The sequence below is a fragment of the Haliaeetus leucocephalus genome, unplaced genomic scaffold (genome assembly GCF_000737465.1).
Source record: "Haliaeetus leucocephalus isolate CR32 unplaced genomic scaffold, Haliaeetus_leucocephalus-4.0 Scaffold161, whole genome shotgun sequence".
NCBI classification, from domain to species: domain Eukaryota; kingdom Metazoa; phylum Chordata; class Aves; order Accipitriformes; family Accipitridae; genus Haliaeetus; species Haliaeetus leucocephalus.
This window is the reverse complement of record NW_010972597.1, coordinates 1,201,377-1,225,453: the sequence shown is the minus strand read 5'-3', so window position 1 is coordinate 1,225,453 and position 24,077 is coordinate 1,201,377. Positions and strand designations below refer to the sequence as shown.

Here is a 24,077-nt window from a genome sequence, read left to right as displayed (position 1 = left end):
TTTTCTGTCTTCACTTCGGTTTTTTTCCCCGCCAGACCGCGGCACCCGCGCGGACCGGGCGACGCCAGCCGCCCTGCCCTGCCCTGCCCTGGCGGGGTGGGCGCAGCCATGGTCTCCCGGGAAGCGCAGGCCCCTCCGCTGAGGAGAAGCTCTCCGCAGGAGGGAGCGGGCCGCCTGCCCTCTTGTTCCAGGGAGGCCGGGAGTTAGTAGTCCTGCTATAAGGTCTTGCCGCGAGATTACGAGAGTTACCGCCTGTGCTTGGGTTGCTTGATTTCTTTCCGGATTAGGGAAATGAATAAAGGTGGAAAGTTAATATTGTGGCAAAATCCACTGGACCCAAATAAACCAGAACCACTGCAGCAGCAGGGCTGTGAGGAGGCTTTGCCTGACCCTGGCTTGTCACCCTGGAGGCTCCCTAGAAATCCCCTGTGCAGGTGAGAGCACTCTCCGCATCTCTGGTAACTCTGGTGCTGCCAGAGAACAACCAGGCTCCCAGTTTTGTAATTGAGGAAGTGCTTCAGAGAAGTTAGTGCTTACTCCCTGTGGGAAGAGAGATTTCCCTCACGGTGCTGTGCAGCTTGTGTTCAGCTTTAAGCACGGGGCACTTCTCCCAGGGCATTTACATGGCAGCAGTGCCCTGCCACGGTATCAAGGCGCCAGCTGGAAACTTGCCGTTACAGAAAAACCCGGCTTTGCCCCTCTGAGCGAAATGGAGAGCAGCACAAATGCTGTGGGGCCTCACCAGGACACAGTGTTAGACCAAATGGCATCCCTCACTGCCAGACAGCTAGTGGAAGGCAGGTGCCCTCCCGGAGTGCACAGGGCAGCAAAGGCCCAGCAGTGACAGAGCCCCGTGGCTCTGGGCGGACTGAGGACTGGCTCTGCAGCACCCAGCCCTGTGCCCTTCCAGGCTTGCAGCCCCCACTCCTGCTACGTTTCTATCCCTGAATTTGAAGCGACTGAGCACAACACCAGAAGCTGGCCATGCCTCCTGTTCCCTGCAGCCTGAGCTCATGTTTGAGGCCAGGGGAGCTGCACCAGGACCAGCTGGGGTGCTGAGGCTGTGGCGGTGTTAGGAAAACCTAATTTTGTGACATTTTCTTCACAGCAGGATGCCTGGGCCTGGTTCCTCAGAGCCGCCTGCTGCATCTGGCACCTCCTCCTGCCCGTCCCGCCCCGGCAGCCTGCTCGCCTGCAAACTTTGCAGGAAGTGCCTGAGCTGAGCCAAGCTGTGCTGGGCTGAGCTTAACCAGACCGACCACAGCCGGGCTTTCGGGACCCAGGTTTTGTCTGCCAGGGACTGGGTACGGAGGGGGTGAGACAAGCGTGGCCGTGCTCAGTGGGGCACCCTGCGTGTGGCCTGGCTGCTCGGCCGTAGGTCCTGCGGGGGATGGTCCCCGTGGGCTGCGCCTCGGCTCGGGGGCCCTGTGAGGTGTATGGTAATGGGGGCCTGGGGCTGCAGGAGCTGGCGGCAGGGCAGGTGAGGACAGCCCGGCGCGAGTGTGTGTGTGTGTATGTGCACGTGTGTGGGCCTGTGCACAAGGGTGCCTGCCCGTGTCCTCTACGCAGGCCTGAGGCTGCATTTTTGGTCTCCGAGCCTCTCCAGGCTGGCCAGTTCAGAGCTGCCCTCTGGTTGCTTCATCATCAATAGCTTTACAAAGCTATAGCAGATGGTCTTTTTGCTTATGCGTATCTGTAAGAGAGCTGTGTATATGTTGTGTACAGCTTTTTACTGAAGCAGCAGCAGTTTCCATTTACCTTTTTCTTCCTGTCCTTATGTGTCTGTAAGGTTTCTGCTCTTCCAGGGAGCCGGGTGTGATGCCTCCCCCCCAGACTGTGCCTTGGGAACATCAGTGCTGCCATGTCCCACAGGTTAACAGTAAAAAGCACTGCTCCTCAGGGTGTTGCAGGGGCATTAGCTTGCTTCTGCTGGCCTCGGACATTTAAGCCGTTACAAGTTTTTTGTGGTTCTGTGTCACTCACTCAGAAGAAACTTCTATTCACCTATTTGATCCATGGCACGGTTTAAAAAGAGCTCCTGATATTCACACCATAAGTTAGTTTAATTGCCAGGCTCAGGAGGAGTTGCAAAAGATAAAGGAAGTGGAAAGAGCAGGAAATGGGCAACTTGGAAGAATGTGACTACTGGTATGAAAACAGACATGGTGCCTCTGCTCATCTTTGCACTACCAGTGTGGTATGATGATATTGGCTGATTTTGCAAGTCCTAGGTGGATGAAGGCTTCTTCAAGCTAAGAAGGCAGAGGAATAAGTAATTTGTTCAAATTTCATACCTCTGCTCCTTTAGGTTTAAATCCTTTTTAGCATGCACTATGTGATCTGCTTTTCCCCTTTCTCTTTATCCGTGGAGGGTAATGTGAGGGGAGGAAACAAGGACTAGCTAGTAACTAGCCAACCATGGTTTCATGCCCGGTTTGCTGTTTTAAAGCATCCCTGTGGAGGCAAATCTGGAAGACCCCCAGTTCCACTGTGCAGTCCAGTGCTCCTGTGCCATGGATGTGCCTTTTCTAACCCCCTCCCTGGCCCTGCCACATTTGCTCTGCTGCCCTTTGCCCATTTTCATCTACGCTCACTTTTATCCCATTGGCACCCGGTTTCACAGCTGGGTTTGATGAGGACCCATCGCAGCCTGCAAGCAGCCTCTGAGCTCTGTTCCTGGCTCAGCTCTCCCTGCTCTGGTTTTCTCCTCCACTTGTAAAGCTTCCCGCTAAGGCACTTTGAAATCTGCATAAGGCATAGGCATTTACACTTACATCTTTTATAGTTAATATTGCTATTTATTCTGATGGTGGGTAATTGCTCCATTCCCTGGCAAGATGTTGGCAGGGAAAACTCAGAGGTTTTCCCTAGGAGGAGAAGCCTCCATGGCATCCGTCACCCTGCATTTCTGTGCTTTCTGCCCACAAAGCTTTCAGTAACACACATGTAATCCCTCCTGCCCTCTTGCTGTGATTATAAACTGTTTCCATCCACTCTGGGCTGGGGCAGGAGGCCTTCATCGTTCACTTGTGTTCTCTTTCAGAGCCATCTTTCCTCCTCCTTCTAATCCCAGCTGCCTCGTGGTGCTGCTGGTGCCTGCCTGCCTGGCAAGTCAGAGCATGTCTGGACCCCGTCGACAAGACGCAGAAGATGGCAGAGCTGCTGGGGCTTGGGGACAAGTGCGGGGAGGGGACTTCGGGGGCTCCTGTGCTCGCTGGCTCCTGCCTTGCAGACAACAGGCTGAACCTGGATGTTTATCCTGACGGCTGCCGCCGGTTCCTCCAGCTGTTCGAGGGACGGCGGGGAGAGGTGGTCCAGGTGGAGTTCCTCCGACTCAGCAGCAACGATCGCCTCCTTGGCACCACGCTGGGCATCCTTCCTCATCTGAAGCACCTGAAATCCCTGGTGCTCAAAGGTAAATTCCTGGACCCGTCACCATCCAACTTTTCTAGGCTCAGGTCTTTTTTTTATCCTTCTCTCCACACCTGTAAGACAAACTGCCCTTGGAATTGTTTTGTTCTAGTGCCCCTTACTACAGCTTTAGTTCTTAGCCTTGCTCAGAGCTGCATGCAGATTTCAGCAAGGTACCGCTTCTAGACTCTTACTTCCTTCCTTTGTTTCTTCAACCACCTAGGGACAGGTTTTTGAAGTCTGGTTCGGTTGATGCTGCAACATTTTCTTTAGCCATCCTCTAGAAGAAGAGCATTTTTTGCACAGCTATGCGAGGACAGGGGTTTTGGAAGGTGTTGGATTTTTGGTAAATGTTCAGCCCCTCTTTCATTTTTGGGGATATAATGACCTGTCTTTGCTGCATTTCCATCTGAATCAATCCTAGCTTAATCCTTGCTTAGCATCAGTGAGCGTAGGTTTAGCAGAGTTCAAGACAGACCAGAAGAGGCTGCTCAACATTTTATCACAAGTATGACTCAGGGTGTGCATGTAATTTGGCAAGCTGTAGTAACTGTTAGACCTATAAATATTAGATCATTCTTTGACTTTCTCATCTCTTTATTGTAGGAGGATCTCAGTACAAATGGTATAATTTCTGTATCAGACTGAATCACTTGCTCTTTGGGAGGTGGAATTTTAAAAAGAAATGAGAGAAAAAGGGGGAGTTTGTGCCCAGAATTCAGGGTTCTCGCTAAAAACTGAAAAGATTGAGGTTTGTTTCTGTATCTGCCACAGATTTCCCATGTGAATAATTTCATTTGTCTTTCCCCCCTTTAGCAATGTGACGATAATGGCAGTACCTTTTATCAGGCTTGTTTTATGAGATGTAAACACACCCTGAGCATCCTGAAATGCTGTAAAATAGTTTGCTAAGATTTTCTTATGTACAAAGTGCCATGTGTCTGTTGGTTTGATTGTTTTTATTTTTTGCCATTATGCAGTATAAAAAATCTTTGGCGTCTGCTGCTGTATGTGTATACAAATAGACAACAGTGGAGGGAGAGTAGGAAACGATGAAGAAATGGAGAGTTTTGGAATTTCCTTTTGTTTGCTCAACTTACTTTCAGTGGGTGCAGCCCTTCTCCAGTTTAAGTGTCATAAGCTGGGGTGGGGGACTTTTATCCTTCCCTCTCTGTGCTGTCTGGCCTACACAACACTGAATTACCTGCTTTTTTTTCCACATTTTCACTGCTTTCCTCATGTTTGCTCTCCAGTCTTGCAAGGGAAGATCTCAGTCCTCAGGGCTGTTCATCCCTCAACAGCATGGGCAAAGCCTGGAGGGTGAGGAATGTCTCCTTAGTCCATAAAGTGTTGTGTGTTGGCCACTGGTGCTGGTGGGGAAGAGGTGGGGAGAGAGAGTGGGAGGCTTGGAGGGGTATGGGCCACCCTGCTGAAGGGTGGTAGATGTGTGGAGTGGTCTGGCTCTTTATGAGCTTCAACTCCAGATGTGTTTAGCAGAGCTCTACTGGTTGACTGTGGCATCTCTTGGTTTCATAACAGATCTTCACCATTATACCCCTTTCACTGATCAGAAAACTGAGGCAAGGAGCAGAAACCCCACTTCTCTATGACTACTTTGTAATCAGTGCTGCTTATTGTGATCAGTAACACCCCATCTTCTGGGTCTTTGTGCTAAGGAGTCTCACGTGAGGCTGGTGAGGTATCCCTGTAGCATATTGACCTCTTCCTCCACTTCTCTCCACACCCAGGTGGCCATGCCAGGGATGAGTTTGGTTCATGTCAGTATGGCTCCCTAACAAGCTTGCCACCAGATGTTGGGAACCTGAGGTGTCTCACCCACTTGGATATCAGCTTCAACAGCCTCTCCACCTTTCCCAGCTGCATCCTGCACCTCCCCAGCCTCCGCATGCTCCTGGTGAGCCACAACAGCCTGGTGGCACTCCCTGAGGACTTTGGCTCTCTGAGCAAGCTGACTTTCTTCTCTGCTATGAAAAATCAGCTGAAGGACTTACCTCAGAGCATTGGGGAGCTGGCAGTGCTGCAGGACCTGGATCTCTCAGAAAATGCTTTGGAATTCCTCCCAGAAGAAGTTGGGAATCTGCGCAACTGCACAGAGCTGGATCTATCTGGCAATCGCTTATCGAGCATCCCAGACTCCTTAGGTAACTATTTTCTAGGTGAAAAGAAGGACAAGGGGTTGCCGAGCTTTTGGTGTAGTCTAGGACCCCTGAGGCCCTTGGTCTCTGTCCCCAGAGTTATTAGCACAAACCATCTGTTACGTTACAGCCAAATGGAAGGGATATCCAGAAGAAACATGCTTGGTTCAGTCAGTCTCTTTGAGCATTAACTACTCTCTGGATTACACTTTCTGCTTCTGTGGATCAGCAAGACTGCTAAGATTTCAATACAATTTACAATAGCTGAGGATCTTCCCTGGCTGGTTTTGGGTAGCACCCAGGACTGGAACCAGAAGAGCTGGGGTTTAATAGGATGCAAATCTGGGCTTGAAATTGCACTGTCCAGTGTGGACCAGTCCACGGAACCAGGCTCTGACTTCTGCTGCCCAGCTTCCTGGCTCTTGGGTCCTGTATTACTTTGTGCCCAGGGTTGTCATTAATGCTGTTACAGAAGCATCTTACATCCATACTCATAGCTGGGTGCTGAAAAGCAGAGGACAGAGGAGGCTGCATTGCCTGTCCGCTAATTCCCTGGACCCCTTTATTTTGTGAGCTAAAGAGATATTGGGCTCTTGTGCTTTTGCCTTATCATGTGTGTGTGCACACGTGATGAAGAGAGTGGCAGGGGTGTTAGAGCTGATGTGCAATGCAATTAACAGCATGGTTGGGGGGTCACTTCTTGTTCTAACCTGCAGCCAATTTGAAGTCTCTGCGGCGGCTGCATCTCCACAGCAATCTCCTGGTGACAGTCCCTGCCTCACTTGCCAGCCTGCCCAACTTGTCCAGACTTGATCTGCAGAACAATTGCCTCCGTACTGTGCCTCCCGAGATCCAGACCTCGCCATTCGTGCGCCTCCAAGGCAATCCCTTAGGAGAAACTGAGCCATCCCTGCAGGCTGGTAATTGCAAGGCTTCTGTTCCTGTGGGTTCTGCCCAGCTGTTCCCTCACTCAGCCCAGCATGGTGTGGATGGGTTTGGATTAGAGAAGACAAGCAGGGGGGAATCAGATCAGTATTTATTTGCCTGGAATAATTATTACATTGTAAAGATACAGACAGTACTAGTTCTGTTTTTATGAGCTCAAGGCCCATCCGAAGGGCTCAGTGGTCCCTGGAATTGGCCTTGTTGGGAAAGGTTTTACAGTGGAAGTGAAAATGGGATTCACAGGAAATGGATCAGGAGAGGCCCCTAAAAGGGGTCCAGCCTTTTTAGCAGAGGTGAGCACCAGTTCTTGGACTTGCTTCATGGCCCTAAGGCTGTGGTGGCTTATACTAGAAGCACAGAGAGCAATAAGAGGTCATTCTGCTGTGCAGTTACATCCTGCTTTCCTGTGGTTCCCAGGCTGCAGAGGAGCAGCTCTTTGTCCAAAATGAAGGTGATGAATGAGCAGGAATCTGAGCAGGGTTTCCCAATGGTGCTAACGTTCAGAAGAGCAAGAGCTGATTCCCAGGGGTGGCCCCAGTCAATGAAACATGGCCCTGAGAGCTGCAAGGTTGGTAGATTGAAATATTTTCTAATTCCCCCTGCTTCTGAGTTTTCCTGGGGGACAGTCAGCAGTTCCAGTGTGTCTTGGGACCTCTAGGCCTCTTCCCATCCTCCTGCTGCTGCTTGATCTGAAGCCTGCTGCAGTGTGAGAAGGGTTCTGTTAGCAACTTCTGTCAGATTAGGATTAAGCCAAAACTGAAATGCGAGTTCAGCCTTTCTTGTCTACCCTGGTTTAAGTAACCTCTGTCTCCTCCTCCTACCCAAATCTTATTGCTGCAGATGAACCCAGTGCTGGAGGGCTACGAAGACTCTTCCTTGCATCAGGAGAGGACAGGTAAGCCTCTGTTATTAAGAGTTTATATTACAGTGGTGTAACAAGGTCCCAGACAAGATTGGTGCATGGTGGGTATTGCACGTGTGTATAAGAGCTTATGGCCTCAGTAGGCCAGTCAAACACAAGGTAGGAGATTCTACTGTTGATTTTTGGAGGGCCGAAGTCATTGCATGGTGTCACACATTCATGCATTTCTTCTGGAAGCTTTACTGTCACCTCTGAAGGCTGCAAAGTGGTCCTGGCCTGTGGCATCCATTTCTACTTTCCACCGGGGACTGCCTCTGACCCTCTGCAGATCTACTTCCGAACCCTCGCACCGGATCCTCAGTGGGTAAAGCTGAGGCACCATGATGTCCTGCTAAGTACAGTCCTGGAGCTGCAGCCTCATGGAGTCAAATTCCAGCAGGTGAGGACACATCCAGGCCACCTCCTGATCAATGTGCCTCTGCGATAGCTCAGCAGAGTCTTCTGAGAGAGTGTTGGGAGTTTTGAGACAGCTACCCCTATCACTGCTGCTTTTAAGTAGCTGTAGAACTGCCTTGCAAAGAAGCCCCACTGCAAAGACTCAGAAAGGACACAGGCAGCTTCTCTGGCACTGTGTTGGTTTGGCTCCTTTGCCTTCCCCACTGCTCCTGCTTGAGCTGAGCTATAACCTTCCTCACTCACAACCCTCCTCCTGTGCCAGAGGGTAAGTACTGTTCCAGGATTTGGCTTTAGCCTGCAAGGAGAATGGTTCACATCCTTCCCTAAAAGTCCAACTGTGTGGTTTTTGTTCAGGCTGGTGAGTACTTACACCACCAGCCCCATCATGGCTGACAGCAACTCACTGCAAAAGTTGCTTTGCCCTTTCTGCTCACAAGCTGCTGAACTTTTCCTGACATTACACTACATAGCAGACCTGACATCTCCTGTCACCCCCCTGGAGGCTGCAGGACAGCAGGTTCCTATCTCCTCCTCCACTCCCTACGTACAAGCTGTGCTTCACCCTCTCCCTTCTTGTCTGCACAGGAAGCCACAGAGCAGAGCTAGGCTTGGTTTTGTCCTTTCTATTGGTGTCTCACGGGAATCCTTTTTTGCCAGGAGGTGCAGATGTGGCTGCCATATGCCTCCCCTCAAACCCTTCACCAGCGTGAGGTGGTAGTTCGGACCTTCAGTGGGCAGAGCTGGAGTGATCTGAGAACAAGAGTGGAGCAGAAGAGAAAATCAAAAGTAAGCAGATCAGAATGACCAGTGACACATGTTGTTCCTGGTCCCCTTTTTGGTTTTGCCCAGCCAAGAGTGAGCCCGTTTGAAAGATCTCGTGAGCTGTGTTTTGACCAGCTGCTATAAAATGTAGTGGATTTCAGCTCCAGGTTTCCTCTCTCATGGAGGTGTGTCTCCTGAAGTTGATGAGTTGCAGCCTGCCATGCTTCATCCCTGTTCTAGTACTTTCATCTGCTCAGCTGTTACTGGCATTTATTTTCCTGCCTTTATTGTATTACGTTATATGCCTATATGTGTTCTCTTTTTCCCTGTCTTCTGTTACAGAAGCATGTGGCTCACTGTAGTGTCCTTCACTTCTCTTGGTTCCTTGTTGTGTCTCGACTTGTGCAAAATGAATGCAAAGTGCCAACAGAGGGGACATTGCTCTTCTCCAGTGTGGATCCAAACATCAAAGTGACCTTTCCTCCTGGAGTCACTGAAGAGACTCGCAGTGTCAAGCTGCAGGTATGCATGCTTTAAAAAACAAGCTTTGGTAAGCCCTACTGCAGCTGTTGTCCCATGCCAAGTAGGGGAACTGAAGGTGAGATGTCCACCCTAGGATAATTCGTGTGTGACATGGATGCTTCATGGGCTGACCCATCTCAGATCACCTTCTGCCTTAGCTTCCCTGCCTGCAAAATGGGCTGTGCTCCAAGCTGCCCTGTGTGGGAAAGGGATCTCCTTGCAGATCTGCCAGTGCTCCCTCTGGCAGATCAACAGGTGGCTGCTGTGAAGGGAATACAAGGAGATCTTGCCTCTTGTTCCCTTGCAAAACATACTGAGCCTGGCAGAACAGCTCAGTGAGTGAGATTGGGGAGGATTATTTATGTGGATCTAATTCTAAGGCCACCCCACTAAAATTAATTGTTCTGTAGAGTTGCTAGATAGTGCTAAATGCTATTGTAATACCTTGGTCTGTCCCAGCTTGCCAGGTTGACACCAGTATTAGAGCAGACTTCAGCCAAAGTTCACTGTGCTTCCATTTCTCACTGGGCCCTGACTCAGGAGCAGCATTTGCCTGCTGGGTGCTGAGGGAACCTAGTGAGTGATGCAGGAATTTGGGTGCCTGGCTGCTCCGCTCACCATGCTGTCTTCCACGCCCAGGTGCTGTCAGTCTCTGCAGAAGAGATAGAGGAAATCACGGCCGATGCAGGGTGCAGAGCCAGTCCCCTGCTCTGCCTCTCCCAGGACTCCCTGGTGGATTTTCTCAGGCCAGTGAGAATTCAGCTGCCCCTCCCACCTGGGGTCACAGGTCAGTTTATTCCCAAAATTGGCAAAGAGAAGCACCATATGTGGAAAACCATGAATGGCAAGCTGGGAGTTTTGTGTGCCTCTCCTGTTAATAATAAAGCTTGCTGCTTTTCCTGGAGGAACAGCAAGGTATGTCTGCTGAGTGAGTGGTGGTGCGGGGTGGTGTGAGCTGAAGGTAGTTCAGGTCCAGCAGACCAGTGCTGAGCTTCACAGACCAACAGCACAAGCTGGGAGAATGGCCTTGGCAAATGGATTTCTCTGCCGAACTGCATGTGTATTTAGACTGCTGGGTTTGGCATGACAGGTTGGAGAGGCACTCCTGCCAACTGAGGAGATGCTTTGTAAAAAGGCTTTGATTCATGATTAGGAATAGCTTGAAGCAGGTAATGAAGATGCTGCCTCCAGGGGTCTGCCTTCTCTATTCCTTGCTCACAAATCAGGTGGTGACCCACTGCAGTTCAAAGTGTACAGTCATACAGTAAGCCATCTCCCACTCTGAATACTGCTATAAACAGCCTCAGCCTTGCCAGGGATTCCTCTATTTGCATGCTGAGTACCCTGTGTCTCCTAATTCCTATTTTCTTTGACCTTTCCTGGCTTGCTTGTGAAGAAGTACAATATTTTTGGGCGTGGCTTAGCCTTCATTGTAACACTACCAGGTATTTGTATGTCTGAAGTGCAACAGGATTGAAAAGTCTGTGGGATGTATGTTTAGAAAGAGATAGAACTTAATTAATAACTCTAGATACTGGTGATGGGAATTGTCTAATGAAGCTGTTCATGGAAATCAGCACACTATAGGTTTAAGTCTGCATATTCTGCCAGAATGTCCTGGAAGCATTGGGGTAGCCTCCTCTTTTTATTGCTGCTCTTTGACCAAAGTTCAGTCCTGGATCCTGAAGAGAAGGCCATGAGCCTTAATTTGGTGCTTTTAAAAAGTGGATCTTTCAAAACTGTGGCTGGGTTTGTAAAGCCATGAATAAAGGCCTCTGCTGGATATAGCATCTCTTGATCGTTGTTGTCTTTAGGGCTAAATTTAGATCGGTCAAGGCTGCATCTTCTCCATGGTGACCTGGAGGGCCAAACCTGGGATGACATTACCAGTCAGGTAGTGCTGGAATTCACCCATCTTTATGCAGTGTTTGAAGTCACCCACTTCTCCTGGTAAGTGCAGGATTAGTCCTGAGGAAAAGATGGGATGTTCCTCTGCCTTGCTTTTCCCACACTCTGACCAAGGGGTCATGCCATTAACCGTACCTATTCCCTTTGCCCTTTGCAAGTCAGGCCCAGCTTAGCACTTTGTCTCTACCCATCATTTTTTACAGTCTTGTGGGTGTGATGCTGGCTTCTCTTCCTAGGCAGGATCCCTCCTTTTTCTTAATTCCTTGTCTGCCAGGTACTGGCTGTGGTACACCACCAAGACCTACATTGGAGGCATTGCCAAGAAAGTCTATGAGCGGCTGCGTATGTACCAGGTGAACTTCATTGCTCTGCAGAGGAAGAAGGACCCCGAGCAAGTCCTGCTACAGTGTGTCCCCAAGCACAAGGTCTGATCTGGGTTGCATTGCCTTGCTCCTGAGCTTCCTGGGCCTCCCTTTGTAGGATGTAAGGGCAGCAGTGCACCAAATGGTCCTGTTCACTGCCTCAGGGTCATGGCTGGGGTATGCTGTCACCACACTGTGTTGGTAGTGTGACACCAGCTCACTGGGAGCTGGGGGAAGAAGGAAAAATTCTATGCAGCAGTGGATGCTATGCAGTGATTTCCTGCCCTGTGAACCTTGAGGACTGGGCTGCTAAAATCAGCTGAGCCACAGTAACTGGCCATGTGTGTGCTGTTCACGTCCAGTGAACATTAGGCAAAACATGTTGGCTTAAATTTCAGTCAAAGATATTAAAGTTAACATGTCACTTGTATGCTGTGGGCTAGTAGTGTGGGCAGAAGCACTGCTTTGGTTTCAGCTGGAGTGGTTAGAAATGGTACTCTTCCCAAAGTTCCTTGCTGTTTAGAGTTCAAGCAGTGGAACAGAACATATGACTCCTCCTTAATCTGTTTCAGTGCAACAAGAGGTTAGTTTATGCTATTAGTTTGAGCTAACCTGGCTGACTTTGTATGGAAGGAGATGGGAAGCATTCATGCCTTCTCTTCTGCTGCCTCTGCCCTAGGGGTATCAGCCCTCAGCTGTGTTGCTTCAGGTGATAGCAAAGTAAGTGTGCATCTGTGTTTATAGAGCACATACCTTGACAGACAGTGCAGCTCAGTGAGGTGAGGGTTATTTTGTCAGACTGCCAGAACTGGGTTGCATATCCAACTCTCTGCATAATCCTCTGGTCTGGTTGCTCCTTTTTTTTTGTTGTTTTTTCTCCTGTATTGAAATGACCTGTGGGCATAAACATCTGTAAGGATTCTTTATATCTTGGGTTCTGGGCTAAAATTGTTTCCAGAGGAGGCAGCAGTGGCACTCACAGTGAGATCGGGGTTTGGGGGTGTCTGTATTCCTGCCAGGGATGGTCATGGGGTGAGAGAGAAGGTTTATAGTTACAAATAGAAAGAAGAATAGACACCTCGGCTCTAGGCTGACTCTTGCACTGCCTCTGAGACCCCAGGTCTGACAGTGTGATCACAGGCTGCAAAGCCAAAATGAGCTTTCTGGTGTCCTCAGCTGTGTGCTATTGTAGCATGTGGCTTTTTGCAGAGAAAATGTCTTTTAATGGCATACTGTGAGGGGGATAAGGTAGGAAGTAAATCGCTCCCTGTCTTTGAAGGTTGTTGACCTGTTAAAAGGATAGAAACATTGCTGAAAATGCTTTTTTAATGAAAGCTTTGGGATGGCCTATCTTTGTTAGTCCACATAGGCTTTTCTGCTTTTTACTTGAAAAGAGAAATAGGGAGGCCACAAAACTCAGAGCACCACTTTCTTGTCTGTAGTGAATGTACCTGAGATAGGAGGGGGTGGGTGTTTGTTCATTTGTTTACATCCTTTCTGTGTAAAATGTACTTCCCTTGTTGAAGGTGAGTGAGAGGAACATCATGGGTGTAGGAACATGGGTCGCCGGACAGACGTGCTTCAGACCAAACACGGGGTCCTGTGTTGTCATCCTTGTCAGGTGGACCCAGTGCTGAAGAAGCTGCAGGACCGCTATCGAGGACCTGAACCATCCGACATGGTGGAGATGTTTGAGGGAGAGCAATTTTTTGCAGCTTTTGAGCGAGGCATCTGCATTGATATGGGTATGGTAGTACTGGACTTCTTTCTGCTCCTACCTCCTGTGCTTCTCTATCCCTAGGCATGTTTCTGCTGGGGGCTGTACTCCTCCATGGCATGCCTCTCTGTCTCCAGCTCACCCACTACTCACAGCAGCTAACCCATGGACATTGAACTTGGCACATTCTCTGGTCACCCAACATTTGTGTCTACTTTTCCCTATGAAAGTGCTGTTTGCAGGCTTTCATTTCCTCTCATGCTGTTGTAGCCTGCAGAGGGCAATAGCCAAGTGTGTTTATTTTATGACTGATCTGGTTCTGCAGCCAGCAATGCCCTTTTCCTGGCATCTTAGATACCACACTGAAATGTTTTATGCCCCAATGTGTCTGGACCTGTTACAGCTGCAAACTGAGCCATTTTCTGCAAAACCTGAACATACAGCTCAGTTTTATTGGTGTAAATTAAGCACAACAATATGAAGAATAATAAAGGGCACTGGTCATTCAGTGGAGTTCATGAGGCCAGAGTCTGTCCCTCTGTCCTGATTTAGGCTGGACTCTAACTTAATTTCTAGATAATTAAATATATGAATGTTGTGCCTGATTATATTTTTTCCCTTTAGCTCTATTCTTATTTCTGCGCCCACTGCAGAAATGGTGAAGAGATAGATGACCTATTTTTGTGCATTACAGGATGCTATTGCAGCTGATTCTACCTTCCAAGGGGTAGAATGGACCAAGAATGGGAGGCAAGTGCCAAGGATGGACTTGACTCCATCTGAATGTCTTGGCCTGCCTTGGCTTCCGTTCTTGAACTTCATCTCCACCTTGTGGCCATACTCCTTTTTCACCTGTAGGACATGCTTTCTCCACAGCCAGTGTTTTGTGTATCGCCCAGTGAGGAAGTGGGGATTACAATTCTTTCAGGCACGAGTAGAAGGAGTAGATAGTAGCTAGATAGTAGTATGGAGGCTGCTAGTGGGTGATGGGCTGTAGGCCATGCTTGGAAGGCTGCACGCTTTTCTGCACAAGTTGAGTGTTTGCTGCTTCTCTGCACAGATCGCCCTGACTGTGTGGATGGACGTCTCTTGTTTATTTTTTACTCCCACTTGAAGAACATGAAGGAAATCTACGTGACCTCCCCTGTAGACAGGAAAGGCCAAGCTGTAAAAGGCCAGGTGAGCAACCAGTTACACTGACTTTTTGTTTCCTCCTTCATCATCATCATCACTTTTACAGTGCTCCTCATAATAATCTCTGAGCGCTGAGCATGACTCTTTTCCTTCCCTCTTTCCCTTGGCTTTGCATTTCACTGACTAAACCCTGAATAAACAAGAACACTAGTCTGGAAGGATCACTGATCACTTAGCTCTCTGACTTACATTACTGCCATTAACTCTTGGGGTGTTGGCAGTAAGTCCAGCCTTTATGGCAGAACCTAAGTGCTTCTCCCAAGTTGCACTTAATTGGGAGGCCATATTTATGGACTGAGGATAGGTGAGAAATGCTGAATTCATTCTTTCCCAGGCAGAAAAGACATGGTGCAAACAGGCTTGGCCACTGTGCTTGAATCTGAGCCTCACTGCATGCTTTCTGTTTGCAAAGGTCTCTTTCTACCGAGGGGCAGTTCCTGAGAGCATCCCCGAAGATGCCAGCAGGAGGAGGAAAGGACCAGACTCCCTCTGGCTCGCTACTCTGCCCATCAAACTGCCTGTGAGTTGTTTTGTCTACTACAGAAAAATTAATCTAGATGGGGTAAGAGCACAGCCTTTCCTGCTCAGCTAATTTTGTCTTCCTCCATGAAAACAGATGCAATGACTGACTGCAGCAAATGGCTGCCCAACCATGTCATGATGGAGATTTCCTACTCACCATGAGCTAGCTCTTCTGAAAAGAGAAGCACAATAGCTGGGAGTGGTCTCCATCTCTCCCACTCATCTTGCCTGTCGAGCACAGGCTTGTTGAATGGGTGATCAGAGAGAGTGGATCCTTTGAATGAATGAGGGATGTAGGACAGGAGGAAGCTTGCTGTAATTAAGGGAAGCGTCTGTTTTGTTTATAAATTTCTTAGTCACACAGCTCATGCAGCAGGAAAAAAGAAAGGTCTAGGATGAGGTAATTAGGCTGGGTTTGAATACAGGCATTGAGTATAAGTATTCTGGTGTGAGCCACTGGCCTTTAAAGGCTTGGCTGTATGTTACAGTGAGAAATGCAACTTTTGCTTTCGGAATTTAATTGATTTTTGAGAAGCTTAAAACAATAAATACCTCTGTAGGCTGAATGCTTCCCTTGAGATCACGTGCCATGATTTCACATCCCTTTCTGGAACATGCAACCTCAATTACAAATCTAGATTAAGTGCTCTCTTACCAGTGAGGTAAATATGCTTTGAGGAGATGGTTCATTGAAAAATGCTCTGTAAAGACAAGAAAGGAAATTTCCAGTGTGAGCTATGACTGTGAACACTATGATTTGATATTTTTCAGAGGCAGTGAGCATTGCTGGTCATTGCCAGTGTGAGTGCTCCTTGCTTCTTACAGCCTGACTCTTCAGCCCCAAGATTTTCCTTCCTCCCCAGAAGGAGGAAGGAAGTTTCAGTGTAGAGACTGAATGGCCAGACACTGTCCTCTACAAAAACAATTTGTTTAGCATGTTCTCTTTCTCTCTTCTGTGACCCAGCGATTGAAACCCCGCTGGGCTGAGAACCCTGGTCCCCTGAATGGCTTCTCCTTCCCTCCCTTGAACCTGGGCAACGTGGAGACTGGCTACCTGACACAGGCAAACTTGCTGAGCATTGCCAGGCGCATGGGAGCTGACTGGCAGACCATCGGTCTGAACCTGGGCTTGACCTATCAGCAGATTGAGCGCATAGGATACAATAACAGGTAAGATAGGACACAGTGATCAACAGTGATGCATTATATCTATCTATCTATCTATCTGCAGTGTAAGAGTATAAATTAATGCTTAGCTGGTTAAAAGTTTTCCCACTGAAATTGTTTCACTGGATTAAAGGTGGGTTGACTAATGGCTCTTCTCAAAACTTTACCTTCTTTTATGGAAAACTGATTATTTTCTCTTGCTGTTATAAAACAAAGCTTTATGTTTGAAAAACAAAATTGGGAAATAACAAACCTGATGAACTTTGTAGTTCAGATGAGTCACATTCCTGTTTTGTTCTGTGATCTGGATTCCTGGCCAGACTCCATCTCTGACAATGAGCAGTGGTCTATGGCATTAATTGTGAATATCATCTTTATTCAAATAGAGCTTGTGGCACATCATGCGACATGCAGTCTGACCAAAAAGCCAGCGCAGTAGGAAAGAATGAGACTTGTTATGACCAAAGTACTGTTCCTGTGGGGAATTTACATTCAAAAGCAGAATGCTTTAATTTGATATTTTCATTAGGAAAAAATTTTCTAGAGAGATTTTAGTGCGGGAACTGCAACTCCTGCATGATGGGTGGGGAAAAGGCAGGCCCACTGAGTGCTTTGTGTGTCTGGATGGCTTCTCTGGGGCTCCAGTCATGGGCTGGGACTCAGGTAAGGCCTCTTTGGGTTGCCAGTCAGGAGAGTGTGTTGGTTACTTCCGTGCTTCCCCCTTTCTTCAGAGAGGACCTTGATAAGCAGATCCTGGACATGCTTTTCTCATGGGCTCAGCAAAACTCGGAGGATCCTGACTGTGTGAACAAGTTGATTACAGCCATGAAAGAGAGCGGCCGCGAGGACATCGCTGATGAGGTCGAAACCATCATTGAGCTGGGACGGCAGAAATACAGGGAGTCCATCCGCCGGGTGGGCTTGGAGCAGGAGAGCAGCACTGAGGACTCTGCAATAGCTATGATGTAGCACCTAGCAGAAAGAACTGGGTTTCATATGGGTTCCCTCTGTGTACCCGGAGTGACAATGTCTTGGGACTGCTCCCACCTCAAGGGCCAGTGTCTTCCCAAGGAGCTGGGCATTGATTTACCTGTGAGCAGACTACTGAGCTCTCTTGGGTCTGTACTCACATGCCACTTCTGCCAATCCCAGGCAGTTTAGAGTGTATTTATGAGCCTTTTCTGTACTTCCAGTTCTTGACCTTGAGCTTTAGCTTTCAGAAACGTGGAGAAATTCAGAGACTGAAGTGTCTGTCAGTTGAGTAGTGGCTAAAGTAGCCTTTAATGAATTAATACTCATGTTATGTATATTTATTTATAACTTATTCCTGAAACTGTGTTCTGCTGGAAACACTGGGTGTGAGCATTTGGGTCTGTCTGTGCTCCAGTGCTTGATGGGAAAGCGGAGGTGCATTCGTGTTATGAAGGCCTATGGTGCGGTGGGGACTGTTCAGCTATTTCTGTTAATCATGTGTTTTGCTCACATGAAAATGTGAACAGTATTCCCCACGAAAATGTTTTCTGTTTTCTGCCAAATCTCTTCCAGTTCCCTCAAGCCCAAAACAAAACCTAAGTATTGGTGGGGAAAAGAGAAGAAACTAATTTCTAGCAAAATTGCTGTTGTTTTTTGGTTTTGCTCCAAAAGCTATTTTGGAACAAATAAAATTTCACATTGTCCCTAGGCTGCTGCACCTGCCAGGCTTTTTAGATGACACCTACGTGCTGCTGGTCTTTGACAGAGTTCCAGTTTTATTTTACAAATAAGTAAAAATCCATAACCTTGCTGTTCTGGGAGAGACTCTAATTTGAAAGTAAAATTTCCCTTGCAGTTTCAAAGGGATATTCCTCACATCCTCCAGTGAAATATGCCTGCGTAGTGGTGAAGGTGTGACCCCTCATGAAGTTTGGTGAAAAGCATGTATTAAATTTGCATTTTAAAAACTGGTCTGACCAGCTGTGAAATAGGCACTTGTGGGATTGGCGTGAACTGTGCTGAGCTAACCTCCCAGTTTTGCAGTCTGAACATCATGTATAAGGCTGGAAGTGTTTATTGCTTTTTAACTGCTCAGCCGTTGAGTACTGAGGTGCCCTTCTCTTCCTGTTCCCCATCTCATAAAGGGCCTCAATCCACTAATGACAGTGGGAAATTTCATGCAAGCTTTTTGAAAGAATACTGTCATCTACGTAAATTCAATTCTTTCAAGACAGGTTTGGATTCAGCATAACTCTCTAAGCAATATTTAAAGGGCTATTCTCAGTCTGAAAAATGAAAGTCTGTATAAAAATGCCAGGTTGCAACACCCAAAGTCAACCTGCAGCCACAGGTCTGAGAAATCCTGGTGTCTTCTTCCCCCCCGTGAAGAATCATCAGTGGTTTCCCTGATGCTGTGTTTCAGACCTGCCATCAGTACTATTCAAAGAGGGCATAAAATCGTTCTGCTTTTTTTTTTTTTTTAAGGCCAGTCTAACATCTCAGGCCATGGAGTGATTAGCATCTGGTCCAGAGCACTGGACAAGGACTTGCAGACTTGAGTTGTCACCTTGGGCCTAGGGACTTCCTCAGCTCTGATTTCTTAGGCCATGGTGCCCCTCAGGTCTCATGTTGTGTTCAAGTCAGCAGTTCTCTTTGAGTGTACGTTTTCTCTGGTAGTCTGTGTCATATGTTCTTGTCTGTAATTTTGATGTATGCCAACAAGGTATTTGTTCTTTCCTCCAGTTTTGGAGAGATGCATTTGGGCATATTGCTCTCACTGGGAATAAAATAAGAACTGTTTCACAGCATGGTCTGCTAATCCATAAATACCTCGAGGTATTAGACAGAGCCAGGTCCCTTTAAACTTGCTGGCAGAAAGACATGAGTGAGCTTGGCTGTGCTGCACAGAAATGGGAGAAGAGCTCTTGTTTGGGTACCACTAGCTGCAAAGAGCAGGACAGACTGCAGCTGAGTTAGTGGTATCCCTGTAGCTTGGCTTGGCTGCAGTGGGGCTAAGCCTGGAAACACAACATTTGGGGCATGGGTTTGACTAGCTGAGCATATGACTAGGGTCTAGGAAGCAACAAGGCTAGTCTAGAGGGGACAGTGTGTAGGTTTAGCCTGGCCTCCAGTGAAGGTGCAGGAGGCTTTTGGCTAGGCAAAGCTATGCTGAGGACGTCTACAGGTAGCATAAGGTAGCATCCACAGCTACAGCGGGATGAAGCTAGGCTGCATGTAGCTTTCCGTTTGTGATGGCCAGGCAACAGCTGAGTTGTTAGGCAATGCCAAAATAAGGGGTGGGTAGGCTGGACTCTATGGAGGGCTCATCCAGGCATCGGCAGAGCTACAGCTCTTCCAGACAACAGATAGATTGGGCTAGGAGAGAGGGACGTTAGTGCTAGGTGTTTAGGTTACTCTAGGTATGGGCTACAACCAGGCTAGGCGATAGGAGGTACCAAACCCTAGACAGTATTATCAGTAGAACAGCTCTTCAGGATTTGGGCCGATAACTTAAGGAAAGTAAAGTAACTACCCCAGACAAGTATTGTTATCTCCAGTCTTTCACTGCTGAGTGGCAGCTGCTGGGCTGGGCTGCCTTGCTGGCACCTGGTTTTCTCCTTGCAGTGACACCGAAGCAAGCACCCAGCTGAGGATATGGAGGTGCTAGCAGGAAATCAGAGCAACCGACCTTCTTTCCTTCAGCTGACTTGGCAGCAAATATTTAAGCTGGATGAGAGTCAACAGAAAGCATGTTATTTTCAGGTGTGTTATCTTTATCAATAATCTCTTCGAGGCACAGTAACTCCTTTGGAAGCCTGTAGTTGCTATGGCCAGGAAATGCTGATTACAGCTGCAGTAGATGGTTGAAGCAGCAAAGAAAAACCAACATGGCATTCATCTTTTGAATCAAAAGATTGCTTTCCTTTCTGGCTTCTTTCATGAATTCATCACATACTGGAGTAGTCCCTTTCCAGCTATCTGGCTTTTCCTGGTGGCTAGTAGGCACCTTACAGTGTCCTACTGATGATCTGGAAGATTTTGTGGTTTTTACTGTGCACAATCTTGATGTGTCCAAAATTCCCCCAAATAAATTTCAACCAGGAAAAGCCTGCTTACAAAAAAATTCAAAATTAAAGGGAAATTGTTCGGGAGCGGGAACATTTTTTCTTTTCCTTTTGTGACTGTAACATCTGTACCTCTTTAACTCTCATAATTAAACCCTTTTCTACATCACAAACTTGCAGATCTCCAACAGAATGACCAAGTGGTCCTGGGAGGTGAACAGTGTGTTTCCCACATACCATCCTCCACTTCCAGGTTCTGCTAACCACAGCAGTCCTCTAGCTGCCAGGAGACAAATTCAGGCAAGATGCTTCCAGCCCCTTAATAAAAGAAATTACTGAGAAATGAAAGCCCGGGCAAAGCTGAAATCAGTTTATTAATTCTATAAAAAACACAAGGCACAGCCTGACTATATCCTGCAGGGGGTTAAACTGTTTACACGGTCCAGGCAGTAAAATGCTGTATAATTCCCAGTAAAAGACCTGAAGGAAATAGGAAGGTGGGAGGGAGCCCACAGGAGCTGTGCTCAGTTTGCCTGCTGTGGCCAGACAACAATACCGTAAAATTCAGCACATCCATAGGATTGCTCTGATCAGGGAAAGGACATACCTGTGGTGTGTTGAGGACTGGATGGTTCAGCCATGAACCTACTGAGCTTGATAGAAAACTGAGGGAGCATTAGAAGATACCCTGCCAATTGATAAGATTTCCTGCTCTTTGGTACCCTACAGTGTCCATACTCGACAGCGTCATGCTGCTGTTGCTTTTAAAAGGGAAGGGAAATCTGGTGGTCCTTAAATTCACTGTTTTCCCCCAAAAGGAGGATCACAGCAAGTTTTCAGCCTTTAAAGCCAAGAGTAGCTTTCACTGGGAAGGGTGGAGGGCTGGTTTTCAGACACTGGTGCATCAGAGCCCCAGCCCCAGAGCCCCTGCCTTGAAGTGAGTCCACCGTGCTTATCAGTTATATGTTGTTAAAATGAAGAAAACAGCCTTTGCTACAACTAAGCACGTGTCCATTTCCTGAACACTGCAGAAATGAACTGTATGTTCTTAAAGCACTATTTTTTCTGTAAATCTGTGTGGCTTGAAAATCCACAGGAAGAGTTTGATGCTTGTTCAAGTTCTCAGCCACCTTGAAGGGACTCAGTGACTGGGAAAGGTAGAAACCAGGTAGAAACCATGACAATGGAGAATTTAGCCTCTACCCTGCCTGCCTTGCAGTAGGTCTGTAGGTTGAACCCATGCAGAGGTTGCTTTGGGAGGCTGGGGCTAAGATCCTTCTGCTTGGTTTGCTCATTGAACACTCGTGCAGTTCTCGTCTTTTCCAGACAGGAGATAGTGGATCTGGAAAATGTACAAGGGGCAAAAAGGATGCTCAGAGACGAGTACTACAGAGTATTTTTAATTCTTTTTACAGCAGAGTATTACACCTGGGAAATGATGAAGGCTGTGAATAGATGATTGCCATCCACTGTTTGTCAACTAGGTGGCACCAAATTAAATAATCCAACATCACCTGCAAATAAGCAAAAGGAGGTACTTTTTTCCTCACTGTGCATCGTTCTAATGCTGACTCATTGCTGTGAGATGTTTGAGGCCAAAATGTAAATGCTGTGTTCAGAAAGTAATTGGTTAAATCGGTGGGAAAAAGATCCTCTAAAAAGCAAACGAATATGGAAAAGTGAATGCATTCCCACATGGAAGGAGTGAGAGATTGGGGCTGCCTTTCTCAGGCAGGAGATGAATAAGACAGCAGCAACAGAGTATGTGGAGAAACAAAGCAGGCAGAGGAGGCAGATCAGATATCTCTACTTGCTCTCTCTAGAAAGGCAAGATGGTTGCAAGTCTTGCTTCTGCTGAAGCTGAAGCTGCCCTATGGGTAAGGGGAGACCATGCTTGCATGCACTGGAGCTGGCTCTTGCCTGGACCCCTTGGAGCCATGTGGCCGAGCTTTGCTCCTGGATTGAGCATTTCAGTGGTGACCCATATCAACCCAGGCAGCACTGCCCAAAGGAAGAGATGGGATTTCTACCCTGGACATGTTAAGCTTGAAAACATCCGCTCCGCCTTGTTTTCACTGCATCTCAGCAGAGAGCTGCAGCTGGAGGTATCTCTGGGCATCTCCTGGCTGGGCACACAAAGTCCCACACACTGGGTCATTGCTCCCATGCGCTGGGTCACCAGGTGGAGCCACATCTTGGGGCAGGCCCTGTGTGGCCATCAGATGCTGGGTCGCAGGAGGCCACCAGAGAATATAAATTGGTCACAGGGGATATGGGACAGCCTCACATGTCACAAAGAAGTTGCAGGTCTGATTTAGCTAACAGGATATGAGAGACTGAGGGATGCTGTCTGCAGACATTTAGTGAGTTTAGCGAGTGACTTGGGAAAACCGCAAGCTAATATTCCTCATCTTTTAGTTGCTCAAGCTGCTGTAAGTTTCCAGGCTTTCACCACCGTGTCAGCCCTCTGCTTGAACCAGCAAAGGTAAACCTTGGTATTTCTAATAAAAACACAAATAGCTTGAGAAATTTTTTGAGTTTTCTTCCTTCCTAATGCAGAAAACCTTTTTTCCTGATTAAAAAAAGGTACAAGGGTGCTGCAGGTCCACCTTTGGGATAGCTCCAAGGCAGCACCAAGAGCTCAAAGCTTTGGGTATGAACAGGAGGTGGCAGTACACAGTGATCTGAGTAACCCCAGATGTGTCCCAGCCACGCGGGCTCTGCCAGGTCTCTGCCATGGGCCAGACCTGGTCTTCTGGAGGTGTTTAGCATCACCAGGTTTAGAAACAGCAAATCTACATGTCCAGGAGAGAGTGGGGCTCAGGCAGGGGGTGGCTGCAGCCCCTATGGAGATACCCATCTCTCCCCACTGCGTGAAGGGACCTGGCTGATGAACCTGGGTGGCTAGGCTTCTAATTATGCTTTGTGGGACTGACGAAGAGAAGCTTTACATTACAGTGAGAAGTAGGACAGGAGAGCTGGCTGAGGGACGTGGTAACAGGATAGCTGGGGGAGGACATGAGCTTAGGTATGAATCTTCATCTTGCTGCTTCTTCAGCCCAGTCCTCAGAGGATTTTACTCCCTCTGGAAGCAGCAATGGCTTGGGACAAATGTTTTCAGTTTTCTTCCCTCCAGCTTGGAGAAAAAGGAAATCCTTGTGATTCTTAGCTTCTCCCCAAGGCCAGAGCTGAGAATAAACAGAGGTTGTGATGCTGGTTGTAGCTGCTCCCTCCCAAGACTGCAGGTTTGACTCCTGGGGCTTGGCACATCCTTCATGCACTGCAGGAGCATCAGGCTGAGTGACAATCTCAGCGAGGCTTTCATCCTGCTGCACTGAGGAGCAAGAAAACACAGTGTCTTCCCCCTCAAAAATCCCTTACCACAGATGATTTGGTCACAGCCTGGGCAGGGAAAAGAAGATCCTGCTGCTTAAACAGGCTATTTGGTGACAACTGCTGTGCATCAATGATGGCTGGAGGGCAGAGGCAGTCACAAATGGACCCATCAGCTTTTTGGGGTCCCAAAATAACATGTCCCTGAAGGAGCTGGTGAGGCAGCGAGCCTGGAAAGCCATGACTCTCCCTGCAGGTCAGGCCATTTCATTTTCATCCATGGCAGGATAGCAGTGTCCTCGGTGTCCACTTCACCCTCCAGCTTGGCAGCAAGGAGCCACCTCACATTTCTGCCCCTGAGAAACAGCAAAGCAGGTTAATGCAGCTGCAGATTTCCCTTAGTTGTTTGCTGGTGCTGGAAGGGCAGATGAACAAATGAGCTGTGGACAGTGGGGAGCAACATAAAACCCCAGAGCAAATGGCACCATTTGGGATTGCTCGGCCACACACCCCAGGGAAGGAGAGTGATGCTCTCTATCCTGCAATGCCCCGTAAATCTGACGCCACCTCTGCATGGGGGCAGATGCAGATAGCGGGATGCTGTGGGGCAATTTCTCCCTGGGATGAGGGGGTAAGCCCTGCCGAAAGGCTCCTGTGGCAATAGGCAGCTGCAGTTGTGGGCTCCCTGCCAGGAGCTGTGCCCGGAGTGGGATCTGGAGGCTG

The 24,077-nt window shown here is 48.1% G+C and overlaps 1 protein-coding gene across 1 annotated transcript; it reads left to right on the top strand.

Moving 5' to 3' along the window:
• The first annotated feature begins 111 nt into the window (after positions 1-111).
• Positions 112-19,701, top strand: PIDD1 (p53-induced death domain protein 1). The gene is made up of 17 exons (XM_010562562.1): positions 112-434; positions 1,109-1,304; positions 3,044-3,415; positions 5,160-5,573; positions 6,284-6,487; positions 7,353-7,407; positions 7,612-7,813; positions 8,488-8,616; positions 8,935-9,114; positions 9,754-9,901; positions 10,929-11,064; positions 11,297-11,447; positions 13,006-13,129; positions 14,162-14,280; positions 14,708-14,815; positions 15,782-15,987; positions 16,716-19,701. The coding sequence occupies exons 3-17, from the start codon at positions 3,151-3,153 to the stop codon at positions 16,951-16,953; spliced, it is 2,679 nt and encodes an 892-aa protein (XP_010560864.1). The 5' UTR covers positions 112-434; positions 1,109-1,304; positions 3,044-3,150; the 3' UTR covers positions 16,954-19,701.
• The last annotated feature ends 4,376 nt before the right edge of the window (positions 19,702-24,077 follow it).

Coding starts and splice junctions, on each gene's coding strand:
- PIDD1 (XM_010562562.1), top strand. CDS start 3,151: ATGGCAGAGCTGCTGGGGCTTGGGGACAAGTGCGGGGAGGGGACTTCG. Junction 6,488..7,352: donor TGAGCCATCCCTGCAGGCTG/GTAATTGCAAGG, acceptor TTATTGCTGCAG/ATGAACCCAGTGCTGGAGGG. Junction 9,115..9,753: donor CTCGCAGTGTCAAGCTGCAG/GTATGCATGCTT, acceptor TTCCACGCCCAG/GTGCTGTCAGTCTCTGCAGA.